The 27,896-nt window shown below is 41.4% G+C and overlaps 2 protein-coding genes across 3 annotated transcripts; one reads left to right on the forward strand and one right to left on the reverse strand.

Moving 5' to 3' along the window:
* Window positions 1-738: 738 nt before the first annotated feature.
* LOC115107984 (zinc finger protein 410-like) lies at window positions 739-19,435 on the forward strand. The gene is given in 13 exon segments (XM_029631818.2): window positions 739-843; window positions 1,841-1,930; window positions 2,019-2,070; window positions 2,213-2,345; window positions 2,533-2,583; window positions 2,586-2,717; window positions 6,597-6,818; window positions 13,081-13,243; window positions 13,331-13,512; window positions 17,134-17,223; window positions 17,508-17,627; window positions 17,863-17,982; window positions 18,153-19,435. Coding segments are annotated over 11 exon segments (1,347 nt in total). The 5' UTR covers window positions 739-843; window positions 1,841-1,930; window positions 2,019-2,037; the 3' UTR covers window positions 18,254-19,435.
* LOC115107985 (ectonucleoside triphosphate diphosphohydrolase 5-like) lies at window positions 18,802-27,896 on the reverse strand. Of its 2 annotated transcripts, XM_065008895.1 has the most exons (13): window positions 25,507-27,896; window positions 25,135-25,214; window positions 24,861-25,004; window positions 24,645-24,720; window positions 24,177-24,212; window positions 23,395-23,483; window positions 23,203-23,282; window positions 23,012-23,073; window positions 22,767-22,868; window positions 22,268-22,411; window positions 19,865-19,921; window positions 19,515-19,630; window positions 18,802-19,354 (listed from the first exon to the last, which is right to left on the reverse strand). In XM_065008895.1, exons 1-13 carry the CDS (start codon window positions 25,751-25,753, stop codon window positions 19,268-19,270), a joined length of 1,320 nt encoding a protein of 439 aa, XP_064864967.1. In that variant the 5' UTR covers window positions 25,754-27,896; the 3' UTR covers window positions 18,802-19,267. The 2 variants fall into 2 exon arrangements, with proteins under 2 accessions (XP_064864967.1, XP_029487682.1); XM_029631822.2 differs by having other exon boundaries at window positions 19,217-19,630; window positions 23,203-23,297.

Consider the following 27,896-nt stretch of genomic DNA (forward strand, 5'->3'; position numbering starts at 1 on the left):
CCCTCCTATCAATAATAACGAATTGGGAAATTTAGATAACCAATGAAGTATATGTTTCTCTATAGATTCAAGCAACTCATCATTCTCATGTTTGGTGTTGTACCCGTAGAAGTTTACAGTAATGAGCGTAATGTCATTGTAACTGATCACAAGACAAATAAAGTGACCAAAGGGGTCACAGTCCGAGTGTAGAATATTACCACCAAATGTATTTTTCATTGTAGTGACACCAGCGGAGCGTTCAGATCCATGGGAGAGCCAAATATCGTTGCCCCACTGTGACCTCCAGATGTTGGCAATAGCCAAAATTGAGTGAGACTCTTGAAAAAAGCAAAAATCGGTTCGAAATTGTTTAGCAAATAAAAATAAGGCCTTGCGCTTCACACTGTTTCGTAACCCCCTAGCATTAAGAGATAATATAGACAAAGACAAAACAACAAATATTATATAAAAGTATAAACTGTAGTAGGATGAGTCAAAGACGTAGGAGCAGTGAACGTAAACGATAAGGAACCGAGATCTGCACCATTTAAGTCAATTTAAAGTGAAAATAGCTTATTCCATAACATTTGAGCTAGACGTTATCTGGCTTTGAAATTCAACTCAACTGGAAATTATGTTCAAGACCAAACCAAAGCAGGCTTCTCTGAACGGGAAGGGGAGGCATGACGACAGGTTTTTGAGGTTTGGCAACGCGAGACTACAGCTGACCACACAGCAACCAGCGGATATCAACTGCCGTTTCCAAAACTGAAATGCGGAAGTACCAGTTTTGTCTCTCAGGAAGTCCCGTAGAATTAGGTTGGCTGGTACGTTTATTTGATGTACAAATAAGAAAACAAGGTAAAATTTTTAAATTAATCTTTAGTAATTAATGTTTTGTCTTAGTGTTTTGATTATAGTGTAGATGTGCGACGTAGATTGACTGTTGAGAAGCTTTGTTTTGGCATAAGAAGCTAGCAAGCTATTAACTGCAATGTTAACAAACTCACCGGCCAACTAGCTAACGTTAAAATAGCCACAGTTTTCGGTCCAGTTTTTTATATTTTTTTAGCTGCAATGGGAATTAAAAAATATCGTACTGTATGAAGATAGTCAGAAACTGATTAGCCAATAGAAATCACGGTTGTAGGCGATGATTGCTAACTGCTCATGCGCAGTTTTACGTCATCGTGTCTAACGGTCGTCTCGTGCCGAATTTCCAAGTGCAGGCCGTCAAATCGAAGGCACACCTTCGATATATTGTTTTGTTTTTTACGAAATGGAAAACTTGTCAGTTTGTCACTTTCAGGAAGGTGGAGAAATCACATGTTCAAATTCTTAAAACATTGTCTCGAATATAGGTTGTTCCTGTAGATTTTGAGAAAATTACCAACTAAGGAATTTTTTTTTTACTTCTCACATTGATTTCTTAACTCTCCAAACCCCGGCCTGGTCTGTTTGGTCTGTTTCGCAAGCGTTCCCGGAAGTCTCGCGATGTTGCGACTCTGTTTAGAAACTCTGGATTTAGTTTTTACCGTTGTGTTACTTACTGTTCATCTATCATAACTGGTAACATAGCTATATTCTGTTTGGAGAAACAGTAGCTGCTGTGCTGGTGGTAGCTTGCTATGCAGCCAACCAACAACATTATTGATGTTGCATTAGCTAAACATAGAGGCTGTGCTAGTTAGCCAGCTAACTAGTTAGCCTTCACAGATTATGCTAAATTTGTTGTGATTCCTAGTGAGTTGACGGACTAACAGCTCAGTTAACTAATAGACGCACGCACTTTTGTTGCGATGTTGGTTGCTAGCTTCAACAAGTCATTCAACCAAATAGGTTTATATAATCTATTTAGGTTTATGACGACTTCATGAATGGAAACTGATGAAACCGAGATGATAATTCTCACCCCAACCCTAATAGGACTTAAAAGCTAATTTTGGGGGTAAGTAATGGACAGTAAAGTACAATACGTTTTTGTAAGGATGAAAATTCCTCCCCAGTTTAATGCATAGTTTGATTTATCTCAACAGATCTCTCAAGGTGTAATCCATGCTGTCAGATGAGCTTGACTCCAAACCTGAGGTAACAACACACTGTTCACCTGCCAACATGAATGCATGGATGTATTTATTTGGAGTCTTCCATTTGCACTTATCGATCCACCCATAGCTACATAACAGCTTGATAGATTCGCTCTTCCTCACTTCCCCCTCTGCTTCTGCAGCTGCTGGTTCAGTTTGTCCAGAACGCATCCATACCTCTGGGGCAGGGTCTGGAGGACTCGGAGCCCAAACACATCTGCCTTCCCCTGCTGGCTCCCGCAGACAGCTCCCTGTGCACACGGCTGGGTCTGACAGGTCGGACAGATAGCATGAGACAGCTATCGAAGAGAATGACTGGAAATCCTCATAGACCATAAAAAGACCTTGTGTTTTTCATATTATATATTCCCACTTGGACTAAATCTCTCTATGAACCTGCTCTGTCATTGGTCCTCAGGCAACTAACCACTCCACTAATGTAATCTGTTACTTTATTCCTCAGAGGGTGGTCTCAGCCATGTGTCAGCAAGGTCTCCATCCCGTTCAGAGTTTGGGGTGCAGAGCGGAGCCCCATGGTGGTGCACCACCACCCCCGCAGCCCTCACATGCCCCCCAGCCCCCCTCCCGTTCTCCATGACCTGCAACGGTCAGAGAGCACCTCCTATGTCCTTCTGAACCTCGCCAAAGGTATGGAGACGCAGGCCCCAGGCATAAAAAAACAACACTTCTATCACCATATTTCTAAATAGACAGCTACCTTTTCTTCCAGGGCATGCCTGCATGTGGTGCTGTAAAGTGAACATGAGATGTTGATACTCTTTGAAGAGGTAGGGTTTCAGACATTTTCTGGTATGGGCATAGACTCTGCTATCCTAGCATCATGGGGAAGCTGGTTCCACCATTGGGGTGCCAGGACAGAAAATAGCTTTGACTGGTCTAAGTGGGAGCTGACCTAAGTACTTGAACAAATTTCACTTTTAGTGTATTAAAGTAGTCAAATGTAGTATTTGGTCCCATATTCCTGATGCAATTATTACATCAGGCTTGCGATTCTACACACTTGTTGGATGCATTTACAGCTTCTTTTGGTTGTGTTTCAGATTATGTTTTGTCCAATAGGAAGTGACTGGTGAATAATGTATAGTGTCATTTTGGAGTCACTTTTATTACAGAACATGTTTGTGAACACTTCTACATAAATGTTGATGCTACTATGATTATGGGATAATCATAATGAATGATGTAGCCTAGAGGTTGAGAGTGTTGGGCCCGTAACCAACCAGTCTCTGGTTTAAATCTGTAAATATTTTTCACTCATCATTATCTACTCTCATAGAAAGAGAATTACTCCAGTCATCATTCACCATTCATTCCTATTGTTTCAAGTTTAAACGTTTGTACGCCAAGTGCACAGGATACAACCGGTTTAAAACAGTACAGTGAAATTCTTCCCTCGATAGCTGTTTCCCAACAATGCAGTGTTAGTAGTAATAATAATAGTAAATATAATCAAGTGAAAAAAAACACCAGAAGTGCGATATAGGTTGAAGAAACAAGAGAATACAAGTATATACAGGTCAGTGTTAGTACCTTATTCAATGTTCAGGGATACTGGAGTAGTTGAGGTTGGTTTATACATAAAAAGTGACAGGGTAGTAGGATATATACAGTTGAAGTCAGAAGTTAACATACACCTTAGTAAAATGGGGCGGCAGGGTAGCCTCTAGTGGTTAGAGCATTGGACTAGTAACCAGAAGGTTGCAAGTTCAAACCCCCGAGCTGACAAGGTACAAATTTGTCGTTCTGCCCCTGAACAGGCAGTTAACCCACTGTTCCTAGGCCGTCATTGAAAATAAGAATTTGTTCTTAACTGACTTGCCTGGTTAAATAAAGGTTTAAAAAATTAAAAAGCATTTAAACTCAGTTTTTCACAATTCCTGACATTTAATCAGAGTAAAAAATCCCTGTCTTAGATCAGTTAGGATCCCCACTTTATTTTGAGGATGTGAAATGTCAGAATAATAGTAGAGAAGGATTTATTTAATCTTTTCTTTCATCACATTCCCAGTTGGTCAGAAGTTTACATACACTCAATTAGTATTTGGTGGCATTGCCTTTAAATTGGTTAGCCTTCCACAAGTTTCCCACAATAAGCTGGGTGAATTTTGGCCCATTCCTCCTAACAGAGCTAGTGTAACTGAGTCAGGTTTGTAGGCCTCCTTGCTCGCACACGCTTTTTCAGTTCTGCCCACAAATTGTCTGTGGGATTGAGGTCAGGGTTTTGTGATGGCCACTTCAATACCTTGACTTTGTTGTCCTTAAGCCATTTTTCCACAACTTTGGAAGTATGCTTGGGGTCATTGTCCATTTGGAAGACCCATTTGCAACCAAGCTTTAACTGACTGACTAATGTCTTGAGCTGTTGCTTCAATATATCCACATAATTGTCCTGCCTCATGATGCCATCTATTTTGTGAAGTGCACCAGTCCCTCCTGCAGCAAAGCACCCCCACAACATGATGCTGCCACCCCCGTGCTTCATGGTTGGGATGGTGTTCTTCAGTTTGCAAGCCTCCCCCTTTTCCCTCCAAACATAATGATGGTCATTATGGCCAAACGGTTCTATTTTTGTTTCATCAGACCAGAGGACATTTCTCCAAAAAAGTACGATGTTTGTCCCCATGTGCAGTTACAAACTGTAGTCTGGCCTTTTTATGGCGGTTTGCTGAGTGGCCTTTCAGGTTATGTTGATATAGGACTCGTTTTACTGTGGATATAGATACTTTTGTACCAGCATCTTCACAAGGTCCTTCATCTGTATTGTTTGTACAGATGAACGTGGTACCTTCAGGTGTTTGGAAATTGCTCCCAAGGATGAACCAGACTTCTGGAGGTCTACAATTATTTTTCTGAGGTCTTGGCTGATTTCTTGAGATTTTTCCATGATTTCAAGCAACGAGGCACGGCGTTTGAAGGTAGGCCTTGAAATACATCCACAGGTTCACCTCCAATTGACTCAAATTATGTCAATTAGCCTATCAGAAGCTTCTTAGGCCATGACATTTTCTGGAATTTTCCAAGCTGTTTAAAGGCACAGTCAACTTAGTGTATGTAAACTTCTGACCCACTGGAATTGTGATACAGTAAATTATAAGTGAAATAATCTCTCTGTCTAAACAATTGTTGGAAAAATAGCTTTTGTCATGCACAAAGTAGATGTCCTAACCGACTTGCCAGAACTATAGTTTTTGTGGAGTGGTTGAAAAACAAGTTTTAATGGCTCCAACCTAAGTGTATGTAAACTTCCGACTTCAACTGTACATGTAAACAGGGCTGAAAAGTGACTGGAAGCTGGAATATATAAACACTTATGGTAATATATACATGTAAAGAAGAGTAATAGTGACCAGTATTTAGATAACTCAAAACTAACTGTAAATGCATCCGAGTTTGTAGAGTCACAAGCTTGATGTAGTCATTGTGTGTTAGGAATATGGGACAAATGCTAAACTTTTGATTACACTACATGGCCAAAAGTGTGTGAACATCATCGAACATCTCATTCCAAAATCATGTCCATTAATATGGAGTTGGTCCCCCCCTTTGCTTCCATAACAGCCTCCATTCTTCTGGGAAGGCTTTCCACTAGATGTTGGAACTTTGCTGCGGGGACCTGCTTCCATTCAGCCACGAGCATTAGTGAGGTCGGGCACAGATGTTGTGCGATTAGTTCTGGCTCGCAGTCGGAGTTCCAATTCATCCCTAATATGGTTAGCTAGGCGAGGCAGCATTTGCTCCCTGAGCTTGTCTACAAAAACCAACGAGTCCATTCAGATTAAACAGCCTACTTGATGGTTGCTCAGTGTAGCCTACAGTCTGCTCGTCCTCATTTAGCTAACTTTGAATTCCTTAATTTTAATTCCATTTTGCATTGCATCTCTCACTTTACTTTCTACACATGGATCCTCTTTGACTGTAGTGGTGCTTTGATAGGCTGACAAAAACACCTAGCTACACACATGAAGGCTACCGGTATGTGTTTTTTTTTTATATAGGGCACACATCATAAAAACTACATTCAGTTTTTATTAAATCAAGACTTTCAAATGTCATGGTATATAACAATGTCACATGGATATTTTAATTTAATTTAGACAATGCCTTTCATTGTTAAAATAGGCCTATACAACAACAACAAAAGTATTCACACAAGTAATCGAATACTAACGTCTGTTTGGGTATTAGAATAACCGTGGCCATCCCTAGTTTTGAAATGCAGTATTTAACTGTTATCTGTACTGTGGTGTGACAAAGCAGCTTTGAACTGTCATGCAAATACACTGACAAGTGTTTATTATCTCATCTCTGGATGCTCTGTCTTTGCCATGCTCTGTCTCTGTCTGGCAAATGATCACAATGATTCTCTTATGACCTTGTTTTGTTTACTTTGTAGGACTGAGATAACGTGACAAGGACACTTCATCATGCCCTGACAAACTCTCTCTCCCCTCCACCCTCCTTTTTCTGTTCGCCCTCCATCCCTCCCCTCCCTCCCTATTCTCCCAGGTCTAGCAGCCTCCTCTGAGCCCCTAATCTTCTCAGCAGATGGTGCAGAGGAAGAGGAAGAAGAGGTGATCTCGTCCGGGGATTGTGGCGTGGATGGCACTGCCCCCTGGTACCTGAGGGTACAGGAGCTGGCGCACGACAGCCTCATCGCAGCCACGCGGGCACAGCTGGCTAAAGATGCCAAGGCTAGCCAGGACGCTAGGGCTGGGAATGGCACCAACAGTAATGTCACTTCTTCTTTTTTTGAAGGGTTTTTATGGTGGTGGGTTGACTTTAATGATGGTTTACTGTAGGGCTGTCCCTGACAAAAAAAAAATCTTGGTCAGTCAAGAGTTGTCCTGTTCTTTCGACCATTCGATCGGTTGAAATGTTTAAACTTATTTTTCCATATATAGACACACACCCTATTTGAATAAAACCAACTACATATATGTCTGATTAAATAATTTTAAGACACACAAATGACCCAAGAAAAAGCCCGCAGGTCACACTGTGTTAAAAAAATGACAGTGAGTGCCTGTGTGACTGGCGCACATTGTCTCGCTCTCCTCCCTACTGCATCGAAAAGGCACCACAGCACAGCAAGTGTTTATTCCTCTGTCCGTGCTGAAGCTGCAACATAGTTACAGACATTTAGGTTCTTACTTGTTTCTGACTGAAAAGCATCTCCTATTCCCTCAACCCTTGCTCTCTTTACATGAAACATGTAAGAATGGCATGCATGTGACTAATAGGGCCTGACCAATATCCTATCATAATCACATCAATAAATTGGTTATAACAAACTCCGAACACGGTAATGTCGACAGCAGAATGGATACGGAAGATGTGAAAATAAACTCAATGGGCGAATGTTTACTGGTTGCTCAGGAGGGAAGGGGAAGTCAGATCTGTGGAAGACATTTGACTTAGTTGTGGAAACTACTGGAGATCCAGAAAAAGGAGGGTATAGGAGCAAGCATTGCGAGTGTGCCAAAAAGATGCTGTAAGATTACAATATCATTTTTTTCTGACCATTTGGAACAGTGTAAACAGCATTCGGTAAATAAGTGGACCAGAGAGTCTGTTCTAATGAAAAACAAGATATTTAAAGCCTTTGCTACAGCAGACGAAAAACAGTTGCATGCCTTCGTGAATTGCAGTTTATTTATTGTTTAGGCTAATTATTCAAAGCTCCCTTTGTTATTTAACTTTAAAACTAAAATGCTCGATTGCATTTCAAAGCATGAATGTCCCATATGCTGTGTGATGGCATGAATTAATAAATTATTGGTTGATACAGTAGCCCATTAATTAAAATATGCAGTAGGCCTAAGTTAGGTTATTAAGCCTAAATAGGACATGTTCTTAGGCCTACAGCTCGATGGTGGTTATACAAGGCTACTATACTAAGCCTGCTAATGATAACGACATTACTTATTATAATGATGATCATAATAATAATTGTAATAATAAGAAGGAGATCTAGAAAAAGGAGGGTATAGGAGTGAGATCTGCTTGTATATTGTTTGTGACAAACAGGTGCTGTTAGATTACAATATTCTTTTTCTGGTTTGGAACAGTGTAAACAACACTAAGTAGTAAGTAATGTCATTAAAAAAAAAAAAACTTTTCTCTCCCCCAATTTCATGATATCCAATTGGTATTTTTTTTTTACAGTCTTGTCCCATTGCTGCATCTCCCGTTGGACTCGAGAGAGGTGAAGGTCGAGAGTCATGCGTCCTCCGGAACATGACCCCGCCAATTCGCACTGCTTCTTGACACACTGCCCGCTTAACTCGGAAGCCAGCCGCACCAATGTGTTGGAGGAAACGCCATACAGCTGGCGACCGAAGTCAGCATGCATACGCCCGGCTGCCACAAGGAGTCACTAGAGCGCGATGGGACAAGCACATCCCAGCCGGCCAAACCCTCCCCTAACCCGGACGACGCTGGACCAATTGTGCGCCGCCTCATGGATCTCCCGGTCGCAGCTGGCTATGACACGGCCCATGATCTAACCCTGATCTGTAGTGACGCCTCTAGCACTGCAATACAGTGCCTTAGACCGCTGCGCCACTCGGGAGGCCCCATACCAGTCTGTTCTAACGAAAAAATGTGGCTTGGTGCTCAGTAGGTTATTAAAGAATCACTCGGAGGCAACTGAAGCAATAACTTTCTTATTTCTGTAGATATACAGTACCAATCAAAAGTTTGGACACACCTACTCATTCCAGGACTTTTCTTAATTTTTACTTTTTTCTACATGGTAGAATAACAGTGAAGACATCAACACTATGAATTAACACATATGGAATCATGCAGTAACCAAAAAAGTGTTCAACAAATCTAAACATGTTTTATATTTGAGATTCTTCAAAATAGCCACCCTTTAACTTGATAACAGCTTTGCACACTCTTGGCACACTCTTTGCACACTCTTGACATTCTAGGTAGTCACCTGGAATGCATTTCAATTAAGAGGTGTGCCTTGTTATTTTGTGGAATGTCTTTCCTTCTTAATGCATTTGAGCCAATAGTTGTGTTGTGACTAGGTAGGGGTGGAATACAGAAGATAGTGCTATTTGGTAAAAGAAGAAGTCCATATTATGGCAAGAACGGCTCAAATAAGCAAAGAGAAATGACATGTCAGTCAATCCGGAAAATTTCTTGAACTTTAAAAGTTTCTTCAAGTGCAATCTCAAAAACATCAAGCACTATGATGTAACTGGCTCTCATGAGGACCGCCACAGGAAAGGAAGACCCAGAGTTACCTCTGCTGCAGAGGATAAGTTCAATAGAGTTACCAGCCTCAGAAATTGCAGCCCAAATTAATGCTTCACATAGTTCAATTAACAGACATCTCAACATCAACTGTTCAGAGGAGACTGCGTGAATCAGGCCTTCCTGGTCAAATTGCTACAAAGAAGCCACTACTAAAGGACCCCAATAAGAAGAAGATACTTGCTTGGGCCAAGAAACATAAGCAATGGATATTAGACTGGTTGAAATCTGTCCTTTTGGTCCGAGTCCAAATGTAGATATTTAGTTCCAACTGCCGTGTCTTTGTGAGACGCAGAGTAGGTGAACAAATGATCTCCGCATGTGTGGTTCTCACTGTGAAGCATGGAGGTGTGGGGGTGCTTTGCTGGTGACACTGTCAGTGATTTATTTAGAATTCAAGGCACACTTAATCAGCATGGCTACCACAACATTCTGCAGCAATACGCCATCCCATCTGGTTTGCGCTTAGTGGTACTATAATTTATTTTTCAACAGGACAATGACCCAACACACATCCCTGCTGTGTAAGGGCTATTTGACCAAGAAGGAGAGTGATGGAATGCTGCATCAGATGACTTGGCCTCCACAGTCACCTGAGCTCAACCCATTTGAGACTGTTTGGGATGAGTTGGACCACAGAGTGAAGGAAAAGCCGCCAACAAGGGCTCAGCATATGTGGGAACTCCTTCAAAACTGTTGGAAAAGCATTCCAGGTGAAGTTGGTTGAAAGAATGCCAAGATTGGACAAAGCTGTCATCAAGGCAAAGGGTGGCTACTTTGAATAATCTAACATCTAAAATGCAGTTGAAGTCGGAAGTTTACATACACCTTAGCCAAATACATTTAAACTCAGTTTTTCACAATTCCTGACATTTAATCCCAGTACAAATTCCCTGTTTTATGTCAGTTAGGATCACCACTTTTTATTTTAAGGATGTGAAATGTCAGAATAATAGTAGAGAGAATGATTTATTTCAGCTTTTATTTCTTTCATCACATTCCCAGGGGTTCAGAAGTTTACATGCACTCAATTAGTATTTTGTTGCATTGCCTTTAAATTGTTTAACTTGGCTCAAACATTTCAGGTAGCCTTCCACAAGCTTCCCACAATAAGTTGGGTGAATTTTGGCCCATTCCTCCTGACAGCTGGTGTAACTGAGTCAGGTTTGTGGGCCTCCTTGCTCACACACGCTTTTTCAGTTCTGCCCACATATTTTCTATAGGATTGAGGTCAGGGCTTTGTGATTGCACTCCAATAGCTTGACTTTGTTGTCCTTAAGCCACTTTGCCACAACTTTAGAAGTATGCTTGGGGTTATCTTCCATTTGGAAGACCCATTTGCAACCAAGCTTTAACTGACTGACTGATGTATTGAGAAGTTGCTTCAATATATCCACATAATTTTCCAACCCCATGATGCCATCTATTTTGTGAAGTGTACCAGTCCCTCCTGCAGCAAAGCATCCCCACAACATGATGCTGCCATCTCCGTGCTTCACGGTTGGGATGGTGTTCTTCGGCTTGCAAGCCTCCCCTTTTTTCTCCAAAGGTAACGATGGTCATTATGGCCAAACATTTATATTTTTGTTTCATCAGACCAGAGGACATTTCTCCAAAAATTACGATATTTGTCCCCATGTGCAGTTGCAAACTTAGTCTGGCTTTTTATGGCGGTTCTGGAGCAGTGGCTTCTTCCTTGCTGAGCGGCCTTTCAGGTTATGTCGATATAGGACTCGTTTTACTGTGGATATAGATGCTGGAGGAAACAGGTACAAGGTCCTTTGCTGTTGTTCTGGGATTGATTTGCACTTTTTGCACCAAAGTAGGTTCATCTCTAGGAGACAGAATACATCTCCTTCCAGAGAGGTATGATGGCTACGTGGTCCCATGGTGTTTATACTTGCATACTATTGTTTGTACAGATGAATGTGGTACCTTCATGCATTTGGAAATGGCTCCCAAGGATGAGCCAGACTTGTGGAGGTCTACAATTTTTTTTTCAAGAAATTTGTTTTGTTTTAAAACGAGTTTAAATGACTCCAACCTAAATGTATGTAAACTTCCAACTTCAACTGTATATTTTGATTTGTTTAACGCTTTGTTTTGGTTACTACGTGATTCCATATGTTATTTCATAGTTTTGATGTCTTCACTATTATTCTACAATGTAGAAAATGTGTACAAAATAAAGAATTCTCACGGGACTAGTATTACTAGAGAAAGTTGGTTACGTAATTATTACCCCATAATGTTCGTTATTCCAGAGGATGACTCAGATGGGATTATATTTTATCCAAACTGCCCCCTGTTATTCTTTTCCCCCAATAAATTGACAGTTATGATTAAGCCTGGAGGTTTTTTTCTTGGTGTGAAGATAGTTCAACACCTCCAGGCGATAACAGGATACACTGATAACTCCAGCTTGTTTCACCAGTTTCTAAACTGTACCAAACCAGCTTTTGGCATAGTGTCTCCATAATATTTGAATTGAGAAAATGTGATCATAATCATTAGGATATTTTAGCGATCTGCAGTAGACGTCCTTTATGTCCCCCCAGCCATCAGATGTGAGCTAAACCGTGTACTTGCACTTGAGATGCGTTTTAAGGCTATGGATGTGAAAGTGAACTACAAACGTTTAGGTCAGTTACATTAAATATCTGCAATATTTTTTACTGATGCGTTTGGCAATATTCAATTCATAATTCATACACACAAAACAGATGAACAACAGCATTCACTGTAAACATTGATACATGGAGGCCCTTCATATATAGGCTATGTGCAGCACTTTGTTCAATTTATCAAATCACTTATTGTTTTCTTCTCAAACCTTGTGCAACCCCTGTCAAACAGACATTTCTCTCAAAACACAGAGATGGCGATTCGCACGGGACTAGTATTATCGCCAAAAAACAGTAGGTTATTCTGGCTGGAATTGTTACTCTCTTGCAATGTACAAATTACTGACATGGCAGATTGGTACAGGACTAAAATTACAGATGTGGTGTTTTGCGCTGGTACATGTAATTACATTCCCCTCCTCAGTAAAACTAATCCAGTCCGAATAGGGTTTAAGGACAGGGCCGTTTCTGCTTGCTGCTGCCTCTGCCGCATTGTTCTTAATCCCAATATGCTGGTTAATTTAGATATTATGCACATAGCAACATGGGGTAAGGCGCCAATTCTACAGTGCACTGAAGTTTGTTTCAGAACCGCGGACAGCGACCATATCCAACGAGGGTGAAGGCACATTTGTTGTAAAATTATATTAGAGTGCACCATTATTTTTTTACATACAATAACCATATACAATTTCAGCATCACATATTTTAGAGTGATAGACTGTGCCATCCCTGTGGTCTCTGCAATTGATTAGTCCACGAGACAGGCGTGAATCAGATAGTTGTCTTGTGCACCATGGGGAAAAATAAAGTTGTGACTGCTCGACTAAAGAAACCTCGGTTGACCAACAGCCTGTTAACCAAAAAATCGACCCGTCGACTAAATGGGGTCAGCCCTTATTTACTGTCACCAACTAACCACTGAAGAGCAAGTGTTATCGCTGATAGCTGATACTTTAGCTGATACTGGGTATTTGGTATGTATTAAGATCCCCATTAGCCGCTGCAAAAGCAGAAGCTACTCTTCATGTGCACTATAATGCAAAGGAAGACATCAGTATATGGTATCGCATCCCATTTCTGCTTTTGTTGTCTAGGTGACCACCTGCCCAGCTTCCTATCGGAGGGGGCAAAGAGAGATCAGCCGGCGAGGCCCAATCGTACACTGTCGTCTAAACAGATCCTCCGCTGCTCCTTTGAGGGCTGCTACAGAACCTTCACCTGGCCTGCTCACCTCAAATACCACCTCAAAACACACAGGTATACACACACACACACACACCATATTCTCCATATTCTCAAATATCACCTCAAATGTTCATATATGTGCGTGTGTGTGTGTGTCAGGAACGATCGCACGTTCCGGTGTGGGGCAGAGGGCTGTGGGAAGAGTTTCTACGTGCTGCAGCGTCTGCAGGTCCACATGAGAACTCACAATGGCGACAAGCCCTTCATCTGCAAAGAGAAAAACTGTGGCAAGAAGTTCACCACCGCAGGAAACCTCAAGAACCACAAACGCACACACACAGGTGGGGACAGTCAGAAACACACACACCACACACACACACAGAGGTACACAGCGCTAGAGCTCAAGTGCACATATGCAGGAAGGACATCTCTTTTAGTCTGCTCTGTATCCAGTAGTAGGGCATAGAAGTAAACTGAATGTATATTATGTGTTTTCAGTGCTGTTTTCAGTCCTGTGGGAGGACATGGGATAAGTGTATTTGTGTGGGAGAGAGTGGTATAATGCTTGGTCTGAGAAAAAAAGTGTAATCATTGTATTTGTATTTATTATGGATCCCCATGCTTCTTGGGGTCCAGCAAAATGAAAGGCAGTTTATACGATTTTAAAAACATTACAATACATTCACAGATTTCACAACACACTGTGTGCCCTCAGGTCCCTGCTACACCACTACCACATATGACCAATACTAAATCCATGTGTGTGTATAGTGCGTATGTTATCGTGTGTGTGTATGCATGTGTCTGTGCCTATGTTTGTGTTGCTTCACAGTCCCCACTGTGTTTTTTCTGTTTTTTAAATCTAATTGTACTGCTTGTATCAGTTACTTGATGTGGAATAGAGTTCCATGTAGTCATGGCTCTATGTAGTACTGTGCACCTCCCATAGTCTGTTCTGGACTTGGGGACTGTGAAGAGACGTCTGGTGGGGTATGCATGGGTGTCTGAGCTGTGTGCCAGTAGTTTAGACAGACAGCTCAGTGCATTCAACATGTCGATACCTCTCATAAATACAAGTAGTGATGAAGTCAATCTCTCCTCCACTTTGAGCCAGGAGAGATTGACATGCATATTATTAATATTAGCTCTCTGTGTACATCCAAGGGCCAGCCGTGCTGCCCTATTCTGAGTCAATTGCTATTTTCCTAAGTCCTTTTTTGTTGCACCTGACCAAACGACTGAACAGTAGTCAAGGTGCGACAAAACTAGGGCCTGTAGGACTTGCCTTGTTGATAGTTTTGTTAAGAATGCAGAGCATCACTTTATTATGGACAGACTTCTCCCCATCTTAGCTACTACTGTATCAATATGTCATGCCAGTTTACAATCTAGGGTTACTCCAAGCAGTTGTCATCTCAACTTGCTCAATTTCCACATAGATTTAGGGTGTAGTGAATGTTTTTTCCCTAATACAATGCTTTTAGTTTTAGAAATATTTAGGGATAACTTATTCCTTTGCACCCACTCTGAAACTAACTGCAGCTCTTTCTTAAGTGTTGCAGTCATTTCAGTTGCTGTAGTAGCTGACGTGTATAGTGTTGAGTTGCTATGTATGAGGATGACTCAAAGTCCGTGGCATGTTGTTAGTAAAAAAACATACTTTTTTTTTAAACCAAGGGGCCTAAACAGCTACCCTGGGGAATTCATGATTTTACCTGGATTATGTTTGAGCAACTTCCATTAAAGAACACCCTCTGTTTTCTGTTAGACTAGTAACTCTCTATCCACATTATAGCAGGGGTGTAAAGCCATAACACAAGTTTTTCCAGCAGCAGACTATGATCGATAATGTCAAAAGCTGCACTCAAGTCTAACAAGACAGCCCCCACAGTAATTTTATCATCAATTTCTCTCAGCCAATCATGAGTCATTTATGTAAGTACTGTGCTTGTTGAGTGTCCTTCCCTATACGTGTGCTGAAAGTCTGTTGTCAATTTGTTTACATTTACATTTACATTTAAGTCATTTAGCAGACGCTCTTATCCAGAGCGACTTACAAATTGGTGCGTTCACCTTAAGACATCCAGTGGAACAGCCACTTTACAATAGTGCATCTAAATCTTTTAAGGGGGGGGGGGTGAGAAGGATTACTTTATCCTATCCTAGGTATTCCTGAAAGAGGTGGGGTTTCAGGTGTCTCCGGAAGGTGGTGATTGACTCCGCTGTCCTGGCGTCGTGAGGGAGTTTGTTCCACCATTGGGGGGCCAGAGCAGCGAACAGTTTTGACTGGGCTGCGCGGGAACTGTACTTCCTCAGTGGTAGTTTACTGTGAAATACAATGCTATCTGGTCAAATATTTTTTTTTTTCCAGAAGTTTACTAAGGGTTGGTAACAGGGTGATTCGTCGGCTATTTGAGCCAGTAAATGGGGCTTTACTACTATTGGGTAGTGGAAGAACTTTCGCTTCCCTCCAGGCCTGACTGAGGGCACACACTTTCTAGTAGGCTTAAACTGAAGATGTGGCAATATCGTCTGCTATTATCCTCAGTAATTTTATATCCAGATTGTCAGACCACGGTGGCTTTTCATTGTTGATGGACAACATTAAAAAAATTCCCCTCTTCCACACTGACTTTACGGAATTCAAAGTACAATTCTTGTTTTTCATAATTTGGTCCGATATACGTGGATGTGTAGTGTCAGCATTTGTTGCTGTCATGTCATCCCTAAGTTTTCTTATCTTGCCAATGAAAAAAATAATTAAAGTAGTTTGCAATGTCAGTGGGGTTTGTGAGCCAGCTGATTCAATGAATGATGGAGCCGAGTTGGCTTTTTTCCCCAAAATTTAATTTAAGGTGCCCCAAAGCTTTTTACTATCATTCTTTATATAATTGATCTTTGTTTCATATTATATTTTATTTGTATTTTTGTTTAGTTACATGATTTCTTAATTTGCAGTACGTTTGCCAGTTGGGCTGCCAGACTTATTTGCCATACCTTTTGCCTCATCCCTCTCAACCATACAATTTTTCAATTCCTCATCAATCCAAGGCGATTTAAGTTGTTACAGTCATTTTCTTAATGGGTGCGTGCTTATCAGTGATTGGAATAAGCAATTTCATGTGTCAAGTGCAGCTTCTGGTTGCTCCTCATTACACACCATAGACCAGCAAATATTCTCTATATCATCAACATATGAATCACTACAAAACTTATTGTATGACCTCTTATACACTATATTAGGCCCAGCCTTTGGAACTTTGGTATTCCTAGATATGGCTATTATATTGTGATCACTACATCCTATGGATTTGGATACTGCTTTAAAGCACATTTCTGCAGCATTAGTTATCAAGCATTTCACACATATTATCCAGATACCGACTGTTAGCACTTGGTGGTCTATAGCAGCTTCCCACAATAATGGGCTTTAGGTGAGGCAGATGAACCTGTAACCATATTACTTCAACATTATTTAACATTAGATCGTCTCTAAGCTTTACAGGAATGTGATTCCTGTACTGCAAAATCGCCCCTTTTCGGGAGATGTCATAACCATGTATTGCTACCACTGTACCATCAAAGGTATTATCTAAGTGAGTTTCAGAGATAGTCAGAATATGAATGTCGTCTGTTAACAAGCAAGTTATTGACTTCATGGACCTTGCTTCTTAGGCTACATATGTTAATATGGGATATTTTCTTAGCACATTTCTGGGTTGCTTGATTGTCTTTAATTCTTTACTGGAAGCTTATCAGAAGTAGACTTACTCATGTTATTTACATTGGAGCTGATAGTGCAGGGTGAGCTGCACAAAGTGGTCTTCCTGCTAGGGCACACCACCTCAGTGCTAACAGTGTGTGTTGTCTACAGGTGAGAAGCCTTAAAACTGTATGTGCCTTCAAGCGTGTGTGTGTGTGGGAAACATGTGATCATTCATAGGTGTGTGTGTTGTCTGCAGGGGAGAAGCCCTTCTTGTGTGAAGCAGATGGTTGTGGTCGGTCCTTCGCTGAGTACTCCAGTCTACGCAAACACATGCTCGTACACTCAGGTGAGAACAACACGCCAGTTTCAGCTTTTCAGTCTATATATAGTGAAATTACAACAGTTAGCTTCGTTTATCTATGTCAACTGAATATGTGGAAATCGAGTTTTACTGTCTACAAACACATAACTTTAGCTTCAGTGTGTGTCACTGGTTGTCTCTCATGACACCCTATTCCCTATATAGTGCACTCCTTTTGACCAGAGCCTTATGGCCTTATGTGCAAAGGTAGTGCACTGAATAGAGTTCCATTTAAGATGCAACCACTGATATGTGTTATCATGTTCCAGGAGAAAAGCCCCACCAGTGTGGGATCTGTGGGAAGACGTTCTCTCAGAGCGGTAGCAGGAATGTTCACATGAGGAAGAGACATGGAGAGGAGGCTCAGGGGAACGAGGGCAGAGAAACGGGTAACACACACACACACACACAAACTAGGCTAGTGGTCTCCAAGCCTGGTTACGAGCGTTCTTTCTTCCAGTTCCAACCCAGCACAAACGCACCTAATTCAGCCGCAGCCTTGGTGTGTGTGTGTGTGTGTGTGTGTGTGTGTGGAACCAGCCCGTTGTTTTCCATCTGGAAAGTTCAATATGGCACACAAACATACCTGTAATGTACAGTATGTCCCCTGTGTGTTATTGACAGGGGAGGCTTTGACACACAGCAGTTTACTGGAGGCCGACGGGTCGCCCGTCGACACCATGGTCACCATGACTACAGGGGTTGATCCAATTAACGTCCACCATGCCATGCTGCGAGCCCAAGGTAGACACTCTCACACCTTGTCATACAACCCGTCACAAATGCAAAACCCAGATACTCTCCAACAGTTAGCGACGCTGTTATATTCTTGTCCAAAACCATGGGAACAGCCTATGACCATGTTAGTTATTTAATGCCTTCCATCCTCCTCTTCCTTTCCTCCTCCTTTCTAGGCTCGGCAGACTCGGTGGTTGTTCTCTCTCAACCCCATGACCTGGTCACCATGACAACAGCAAGCCACACATACCCAGAGGATGTGGTGGCCCTATTGTAGTCAAGTCTGTTGGGCAAATCTCAGGCATTTGAGGCAAAGCTCTCTGTACATAGATGCATCCTTCACTTTTAGCCCTGTAGATATCTGTAATTAGCTACTAAGGGTTTTATTTTGAGAAAGACAGTATGAAATGTTCTAGAACTTGTACAAATATGTTTTCTGTAGTTTATAAATACAAATAACTATCAGGTGACTTTCCAAAGAAATAAGACAGATATACAAATCGTGAGTTTTATTAAAAGAAAGTAGCTACCTGGATTTGTCATTGTGAAACGTACTAAATCAACTGTGTAAGCTCAACATGCAGTGTTTGGTAAAACAATATTAAGGCTGTTGCTTTTAGCTTAATTCATAAATGAATCAAGTTGATAGCTGACGTAAGACTATTTGAAAAGGTCATTAAATGTGCTCCACCCTCCATCATTAGTAGAAAGGAAACGTTGAAATCAGTTCCAAACTCCCAAGCTGCTATTGGAACTAAAGCACAGTAATATTTGATGCACAGGGGGCTGCATGTAGAACAATTGAACACACTTTTTTTGCAAAGCACACACTCATACCAGTTTATTTTTTTAATGAAAATAAAGATCACACCCAAGTGATATTAAACAGACGGTCAAAATATCCACCTTTTATACAGTAACACAACTAAGTGGCGTTTCAGTCAGCGACAGCCCCCAGTGCTTTAATAGAGATGTAAATAATATGAGACCACTGTGCTATAGCAACCAGTCACATGAAAACAACAGACCTACTGAACTATAGGACCAACCATTTAGGTGTTGGGTAACAAAAATAGTTGTAACAATTGTAATGTTATCTCAGAAATGTCGAATCTTGATAGTCAAATAGTAAGTCAAAGATGCAAGGCATATTTTTAAGACATTACAATTCACAATAAGGCAGGGTCAAAGGCTGTTTAAAACAACAATAGTTCCTCAGTCCATTTATTTTTGAGCACCATCTAATCCAGTGGTTTTCCCCACCTGCCCACCCAGACCCGTGGCTCCTTGTCTATCTGTGGATCTTTAGGTTCTGGAAGTGGTTGAACGTGGCACCTAAAGCCCAGCTTGTCTCCACGTTGTTGACTTTCTTAGTCAGCTAGGGAAGAGAGACAACCCACACCAAATCACTCAACATGTCTTTTTGTATTTATTTAAATAAATAAAACATTTGAACTGATCCTGTCTTTAAAAAGTGTTGTTTTGCTTTACTGACTTGCCAAAAAGGACTATTGTGCATTACGGCTTTACTGTCTCACCTGCAGTACAGTGTTCTCCTTGAAGCCAAAGCCGTCTTTGAGCAGACAGGTGATGTAGGTCATGTCCATACACAGGAAGGGGCTGATCGGACGGTACTTAGACATCTTGTTACACACTGGAATAAGAAACAAAAATCCATTTCCAGATCAGTAAAGGAAAGAGGAGAGGAAGACACTTTCAGCCAATGAGACTTCTCCAGTACACAGCGCAGTAAGTCTGATATGGGTATAATACATTGCCATGCACGGCACGTCTGAAGTGCACTGCGCAGAGAAGCAAGTCTCTCACTAAATAGTAATGATAAATCCATTGCTATGCATATCATGATATGGGCTTATCTGGTTCTCACCCTCTTTAGCTCTCTTCTTGAAGTCCCTGACCTCCAGCATTCCTCCTTGGGTCCTGTCTGAAAGAGAGGAGCGATTGGGGTCGTTAACCTTTCCATCAGAAAGAAACACCTATCACACTATCATTCATAATGACAGCAGGGCTACACAGTACATCCCCATCATACTAACAATTGGGCCTGCAACCTTTCTCATCTCACTCACTGAGTCGACAACCAATGACACCACTGTAATAACTCCACATCTTTAACGCACCACTGAGTCCAGTATTTCCCCTACAGTTTAAGTCGGACGTTTACATACACCTTAGCCAAATACATGTAAACTCAGTTTTTCACAATTCCTGACATTTAATCCCAGTAACAATTCCCTGTCTTAGGTCAGTTATATCACCACTTTAAGAATGTGAAAGGTCAGAATAATAGTAAAGAGAAGGATTTATTTAGGCTTTTATTTCTTTCATCACATTCCCAGTGGGTCAGAAGTTTACATACACTCAATTAGTATTTGGTAGCATTGCCTTTAAATTGATTAACTTGGGTCAAACATTTCAGGTAGCCTTCCACAAGCTTCCCACAATAAGTTTGCTGAATTTTGGCCCATTCCTCCTGACAGAGCTGGTGTAACTGAGTCAGGTTTGTCGGCCTTGCTAGCACACGCTTTTTCAGATCTGCCCACAAGTTTTCTATGGGATTGAGGTCAGGGCTTTGTGATGGCCACTCCAATACCTTGACTTTGCAATCCTTAAGCCATTTTTCCACAACTTTGGAAGTATGCTTGGGGTCATTGTCCATTTGGAAGACCAAGCTTTAACTTCCTGACTGATGTCTTGAGATGTTGCTTCAATATATCCACATAATTGTCCTTCCTCATAATGCCATCTATGTTGTGACGCGCACCAGTCCCTCCTGCAGCAAAGAATCCCCACAACATGATGCTGCCACCCCCGTGCTTCACGGTTGGGATGGTGTTCTTCGGCTTGCAAGCTTCCCCTTTTTACTCCAAAGATAACAATGGTCATTATGGCCAAACAGTTCTATTTTTGTTTCATCAGACCAGAGGACATTTATGCAAAAAGTACGATCTTTGTCCCCATGTGCAGTTGCAAACCGTAGTCTGGCTTTTGTTATGGCGGTTTTGGAGCAGTGGCTTCTTCCTTGCTGAGCGGCCTTTCAGGTTATGTCAACAGGACAAATTTTACTGTGGATATAGACACTTTTGTACCCGTTTTCTCCAGCATCTTCACAAGGTCCTTTGCTGTTGTTCTGTGATTGAATTAAGTATGTTCATCTCTAGGAGACAGAACGCGTCTCGTTCCTGAGCGGTATGACGGCTGCGTGGTCCCATGGTGTTTATACTTGCGTACTATTGTTTGTACAGATGAATGTGGTACCTTCAGGCGTTTGGAAATTGCTCCCAAGGATGAACCAGACTTGTGGAGGTCTTGGCTGATTTATTTTGATTTTCCCATGATGTCAAGCAAAGAGGTAATGAGTTTGAAGGTAGGCCTTGAAATACATCCACAGGTACACCTCCAATTGACTCAAAATATGTCAATTAGCCTATCAGAAGCTTCTAAAGCCATGACATCATTTTCGGGAATTTTCCAAGCTGTTTAAAGGCACAGTCAACTTAGTGTACATAAACTTCTGACCCACTGGAATTGTGATAAAGTGAATTATATGTGAAATAATCTGTCTGTAAACAATTGTTCGAAACATTACTTGTGTCATGAACAAAGTAGATGTCCTAACCGACTTGCCGAACTATAGTTTGTTAACAAGAAATTTGTGGAGTGGTTGAAAAACGAGTTTTAATGACTACAACCTAAGTGTATGTAAACTTCCGACTTCAACTGTAAATGCATTTAGCAGCAGCACGCCACTGCAAAATCGTTGCCACCAATGCAAGAAAATATATATTTGGGGATGGTAAAATATTGAAGTGTAAACTTAAACTACTAAAACCAGATATAGTATGTAGAAAATATAATGGCGCAATATATTTTCAAATATGATTTCAAACTGAAATTTGTCTCTCAGCCTCAGGACAAAACCTGTAGAATTGCAGGAAACTAGCTTTAAAACTAAAATGTCCTCTGCCCAATGGCAAAATGTATAGAATTACAGGAAATGTGCCCTAAAACCATTCATTGGCCCCTCCCCCTACCATGAACCACCAACCCTCTAACTTTGCCACTGCTGCTGAAAGAAATCCTAGGGAAAACACTGGAGTCAATCACCTCAGCAATTAGTATTTTTTTCTCTGTTGAGAGGGAGGTGAATAAATCTAATTCTAGCAGTGAGTAATTATACTAACTGTGTGTGTGTGTGTGTCCTCTCACTGAAAATTCCACTGCTTGGTTGAAGTATTGTGTGTAAGTCATAGTGTGTGCTTCCTCTCACCAATAAGGCCTGCATCCACGGCTAGGTCAAAGTAATAGGAGAAAGCGTAGAACACACTGGTGTCTTTCAACTCATAGGGCTGGTGAACTATTCCCTTTACCACCTTCAACACCTCCTGGTAACACAGCTTGTATCCCACATAACCTGGGACAGGGACAGAAACAGGATACTATTATGACACGTTTTCAATCAATCAATGAAATGCATGTGTATAGCACTTTTCACACACATTTGTAACAAACTGCTCCACAGCACCCGAGACCTAATACCCCGATGAGCAAACTCAGGTAAACCTTACCATCCTGCATAGAGGACACATTGATAGGTACCTCAGCATGCTATGTTTTGTGTTACCATCCAAAGAACCGTTCCAAGGTTGATCTACTATGGTACATATTTGACTGTACTTCAATTTGTAAGTCGCTCTGGATAAGAGCGTCTGCTAAATGACTTAAATGTAAATGTAAATGTAGCAGTGATAGTGAGTTGGCTGACTCACCATCAGGTATCCCACTGACTATGTAGGTGAGTCCTCCAAAGCTCCACTCCTTTCTGAACTTCTTAGGCAGGCAGGAGCTTTTGAACACTCTCCACTCTAACCCTGGGGTGTAAAGTAACAAAAAAATATATGGGGGTCTATGAATAACATGGTAAAGTAAACATTTTATACATGTTCTGAAACCTATATTGTCTAAATGGAGATAACATGCTGATGATGATATGTAAAATATGTAATCCCTGTACCGTCTGCCCCCAATGCTCCTAGGGCTGCCAGTCTAGCTGCCATCAGTCCATTACCCAGGTAGCTGTCAATTCAATCAATCAATCAATCAATCTTACTTGGAAAACAGTTTTACAAATACCTACCTTACGGATTTGTTACAAAGAAATATTACTGTTTATACTTGCTGCATCAGTGGATATAGATTGTATACCTGTGAGTGTAGAGTTCATATGTCGAGTTGAACATGTCAATTCTGGCAATGTAGTCATCAGGAGAACTTCCAATGGTTTTCTGCACAGGAAAAATCTATCAATAAATGTTATTACCATTCCAATAAAAACTGTTAACACAATATAGAAACACAATATTGAAAATGAATCAACTTGTACAAATGGACACTAACCTTGGATTTAGGAAGAAAAGTGATTTGAGTCGATCCTCCCCCCAGATCCAGAATCCCCACTGTCTTCCTGGTCTCAGCATACAGGTGACCTAAAATAACATGCTTCACATTTGAACCAACTTTATTGACAAGTTCCCTCTGAAGACGGTGGGAGTTAGCTGTCTGATTTATGTGTATATACAAGTAACTGCCAAAATAAACGAAACACCAACATAAAGCGTCTTAATAGTGTGTTGGGCCCCCACGAGCCAGAACAGCTTCAATGCACCTTGTCATAGTTTCTACAAGTGTCCGAAACTCTATTGGAGGGATGCAACACCATTCTTCCATGAGAAATTCTATTATTTAGTGTTTTGTTTGTGATGGAAAACCTCTCAGGTGCCGCTCCAGAATCTCCCATAAGTGTTCAATTGGGTTGAGAACTGGTGTCTGATAATGCAATGGCATATTGTTTACTCGTGCCCTTTGGATGGGGGCATTGTCATCCTATGGTGCCATAACCATGGTAGCAAAAATAATGGCCTGCCCAGAATTTTTATACATTACCCTAAGCATGATGAGATGATAATTGCTTAATTAACTCAGGAACCACACCTGTGTGAAAGCACTTGTTTTCAATATACATACTTTGTTTCCCTCTTTTACTGTGTTTCCATTATTTTGGCAGTTACCTGTTTATAGCTGACCCTACAACCTGATAATATAATAGCCTAAACAAAATTTTTGAAAAGTGACAATAATGCATTACAATATGTACTATGACAAAAAGTTACAAGCTTCACCTGTCAAAAAGTTCACAGTAACCCACGCCAAGATTCCTACAAGAACAAAAAAGTATAATTCAAGTGAGGGTAATACTGATCTGACAGTGCAGTTTAGTGCAGTTAACTCATCCCTTGTTTGACATGCATAAGCATTAGTTTGACATTAGTTTGTGTAAGAGGGCTATCATTTGAGACAAAATGCTGACAAATCAATTACACCACACAAGGTTTGGTAAACCACGAAATCCATTCACCACATAATTACACCTTTTTGAGGTGTAACCAAGACAGACTAACAACAACAACCCTCTTTTTCTACAGCGTCATCATAACAGATCGGGGTTAAGAAAGTGTACAGCAAGCTGTCGAAGGAGAACAGTGACTGATGCCACCAAGACGCGAGCACTGCTGAAGCCTGCCTCTGGTGTGCTGATGAATAGCTCTGACTGGAGGAAGAGTACGGGTTATGGGTAGACGAGATTTTACCTTCATTTGTACCATTCATTATGCTGACGCTATCGTCTGGGACGAAGAAGGGAGATTCATCAAAAACATCCTGCACCTGTGGGGTGGAGTGGGAAGACAGTGAGATGACAGTAGAAAGGGTGAATGCGGTGTCAACACCTATGGCAGTGCCATACCTGATTTAGTAGTGCTCCAGCCCCCTATCAGATCTAGGAGTGGCCTAGCTCCCACCCCTACCTGTTCCAGTAGAGCCTGGGCTTTCTCTGAGGGCAGCAGCCTGAGTCCTGCTGTAGCTTTCAAGACCAGCGGGGTTCTCTTCCATTCTAGCCGGGGGACGGTTTTCTTAGCCACTTTCAGAAGCTGCCTCACTGTGTACCCACCCTGGGGAGATAATGTGGTGGTGGAGATGATGATTATGATGTGCATTTTAGGGACTCAAGCCATTTTAAGTGTTTTTGAAATATTTGAATACCACTTGCTGCATCGACAATTACAACCACTGCTGTCTCACCATTTCAGGCATGTCTGCATATGCTGACAGACCAGGCTTGATGGAATGGAACATCTCATTATCCAACACTGGTAACTCCTCTGTCAGACAAAGTTACACATGAACGATCCGTCAACAACAAAAAAAAACATACAATTGAGATGACAAAATCCACTTGGAGCAATAAGCATTTAATTTACAATTTGCCAACATGAACAATGTTTTATGAAGATGTGCATAGAGTTATGTTTATGGATGAGCATTTAATAATATACCAATTCAATTTTGCTTGAACTAAACGGGCAATTCAATAGCACTACATTGCGCAGAGTAACACATCAGGGAGCATCTAAACACCTCCTCTCTCTCCAGTAGAGTTTTAGCATAACTCACCAGGGTCTTTCTGTATGAAGGTATAGACGTGGATGCGTGTGCCAGTGCTGCCAGCGTCAAACATTACCCCGTAGAAGATCCGGCTGGAGTTGGCTGGTCGGCTGAGGCTTGGGAGGAGGTTACCCAGGCTGGCTGAGAAGTCCAGGACAGAAGCCTTGGGCTGGGCATGGGTCAGCCCTGTCAGAGCCCACACAACCAGAACCAGTGACAGGACCACCGCAGGTCGGAGAGAAGCTTGGGAAGACATCTCTTGGGAAGGAGTAGGAAATGAGTGTCCCTCTGATGGGTACGAGGCCAGGAGGATTAGGCTAAAACTGAGGGACTGAAGGGTATCTTAGTCAACTCAACTAACAGGAGAGTGGACACTGAGGCAGTCATGCAGAGGAAAGTTTAGTTTAGCCAACAGCACGCTAGATAATTGACACTGCTCCTGAGTCCTGACCTAACTGGATAGATGACACAAGGTCCCAACTAGAAGCAACAACCAACAGAAGAGCCCCAAAGCAATAGCATACAGTTATATGCACTTTAACCACACCCTAACTAGCCATTCACCAATCAGAAGGGAGCCTTCTGGAGGATGACGTTGACACTTCCACCAAGCAAGATTGTTAGACAAATGTATAGTACTCCCCTTACAACTGTTTCGCCCAAGTGGCTCAGCGGTCTAAAGGCACTGCATCTCAGTGCTAGAGACGTCACTACAGACCCTGGTTTGATTCCAGGCTGTATCACAACCCGCCGTGATTGGGAGTCCCATAGGGTGGTGCACAATTGGCCCAGCGTCGTCCGGGTTAGGGTTTGGCCGGGGTAGGCCGTCAATGTAAATTAAAATGAGTTCTTAACTGACTTGCCTCGTTAAATAAAGGTTAAATAAATACAAATAAAATAAAAAGAACCAACTATCATATGTGTGACAAATACTATAGACTATTGTGAGAAATTCAGATGCTCTCTCTCCTGTCCATGCAGTCCATCTTGAAAAACGATCTGGCCACGTATACTGAAAACGGTTCCGGTACAGCCAGAAAAGCGGGCCTGGTTCCTCTGTAGGTTTCTTCCTAGGTTCCTGCTTTCTAGGGATTTTTTTCCTAGACACTTTGCTTCTGTCTGCATTGCTTTCTCTTTGGGGTTTTAGGCTGGGTATCTGTAAAGCACTTTTTGACAACTGCTGATGTAAAAAGGGCTTTATAAAATACACTTGATTGATTGACCTTGTTTAAAGGAATGTGTTATTGGTTTTTAATAGTGAATAAACATGTTATAACCTCATGTTATATAAACTAACCCCATGGAAAACCTACAGTATTGCAAGTGAAACCACAACGCTGCAGCTGTCAAAAATATAAACAGTTCTGTACTGATCCTGTTTAAAAAAGGAGGTTAAAAGGCTACTCTGTTCAAATTTCCAGTGCAGTGCTGTCAAATTCCCAAGACTATGATAGCTAGCTGCTAGCCACCGTTCACCAGAGGGCTTCCTCTTTGGTTCTCAGTTGATGCATTGAAGACTGCATGGGATTGTGTACAATAATCCCGAAATTTTGTCTACACTTTAATAATGCTTGTTTCCAATGCGATTTTGAAAACCTTTGGAAATTTACTATAATCCAGAAAGATTTTTCATTAAACAAATTGTTGAATTACGACACACACCTGTATAGCGTTAGGGTTCCCACATGTCCATGTTACAGCGCTTGTTGACCCGTTCTAGTAAACTATAGCGTCACCAAACGCCTGTGTGTAATGAAAGGACGCCAGAAGTGTTGTAACTGAACTGAACTAAAACAGAGCACAGTAGTGTATATTTTGCATTTGTGAAATTATTTTTCGACGTGTTATGAAAGTAGATCTTATGTTTCTAGAACCATATCGCAATTGAGAATCGATTTATGTTTAGAGGGAGCATTTGACTGTTTTGGCTGCCAAAGCCAGTTTACCTCTGATAATGTCATGGTCCTGCCTTGTCGACTCGCCTACATTTCTTTATTTAACACATTTTTGTGCTAGCTAGCTAACTTACACTGCATGCAAATAAAGAAACGATAGCTGCTACCTATATAGTGGCATGTTGTGTAAATAAATGCTGGGAATAAAATAGGCACAAAAGTTTATATTGAGCTCATTTCTGACAGCAGTTGACCCATGCCGTTGCACGATTTACCAATTGACAGCTAAACGTGCTAGCTATCTAACTGGGCTAACCAGTGACTTTTTCCCGAAGAGACCACAAAATGTACTGCAAATAAAACAAAATGATAAACATTTCTTCTCGGGCAATACAGGTCGTCACAGCCATAAGAAAAAATGCATATCTAGCTAGCTAATCATTTTACTATTCATGTCAACATCCACCTGCTACAGCTAAACTGGAGGGCGTACCTACGTCATCA

This window comes from Oncorhynchus nerka, linkage group LG24, assembly GCF_034236695.1.
Source record: "Oncorhynchus nerka isolate Pitt River linkage group LG24, Oner_Uvic_2.0, whole genome shotgun sequence".
Classification (NCBI taxonomy): Eukaryota; Metazoa; Chordata; class Actinopteri; order Salmoniformes; family Salmonidae; genus Oncorhynchus; species Oncorhynchus nerka.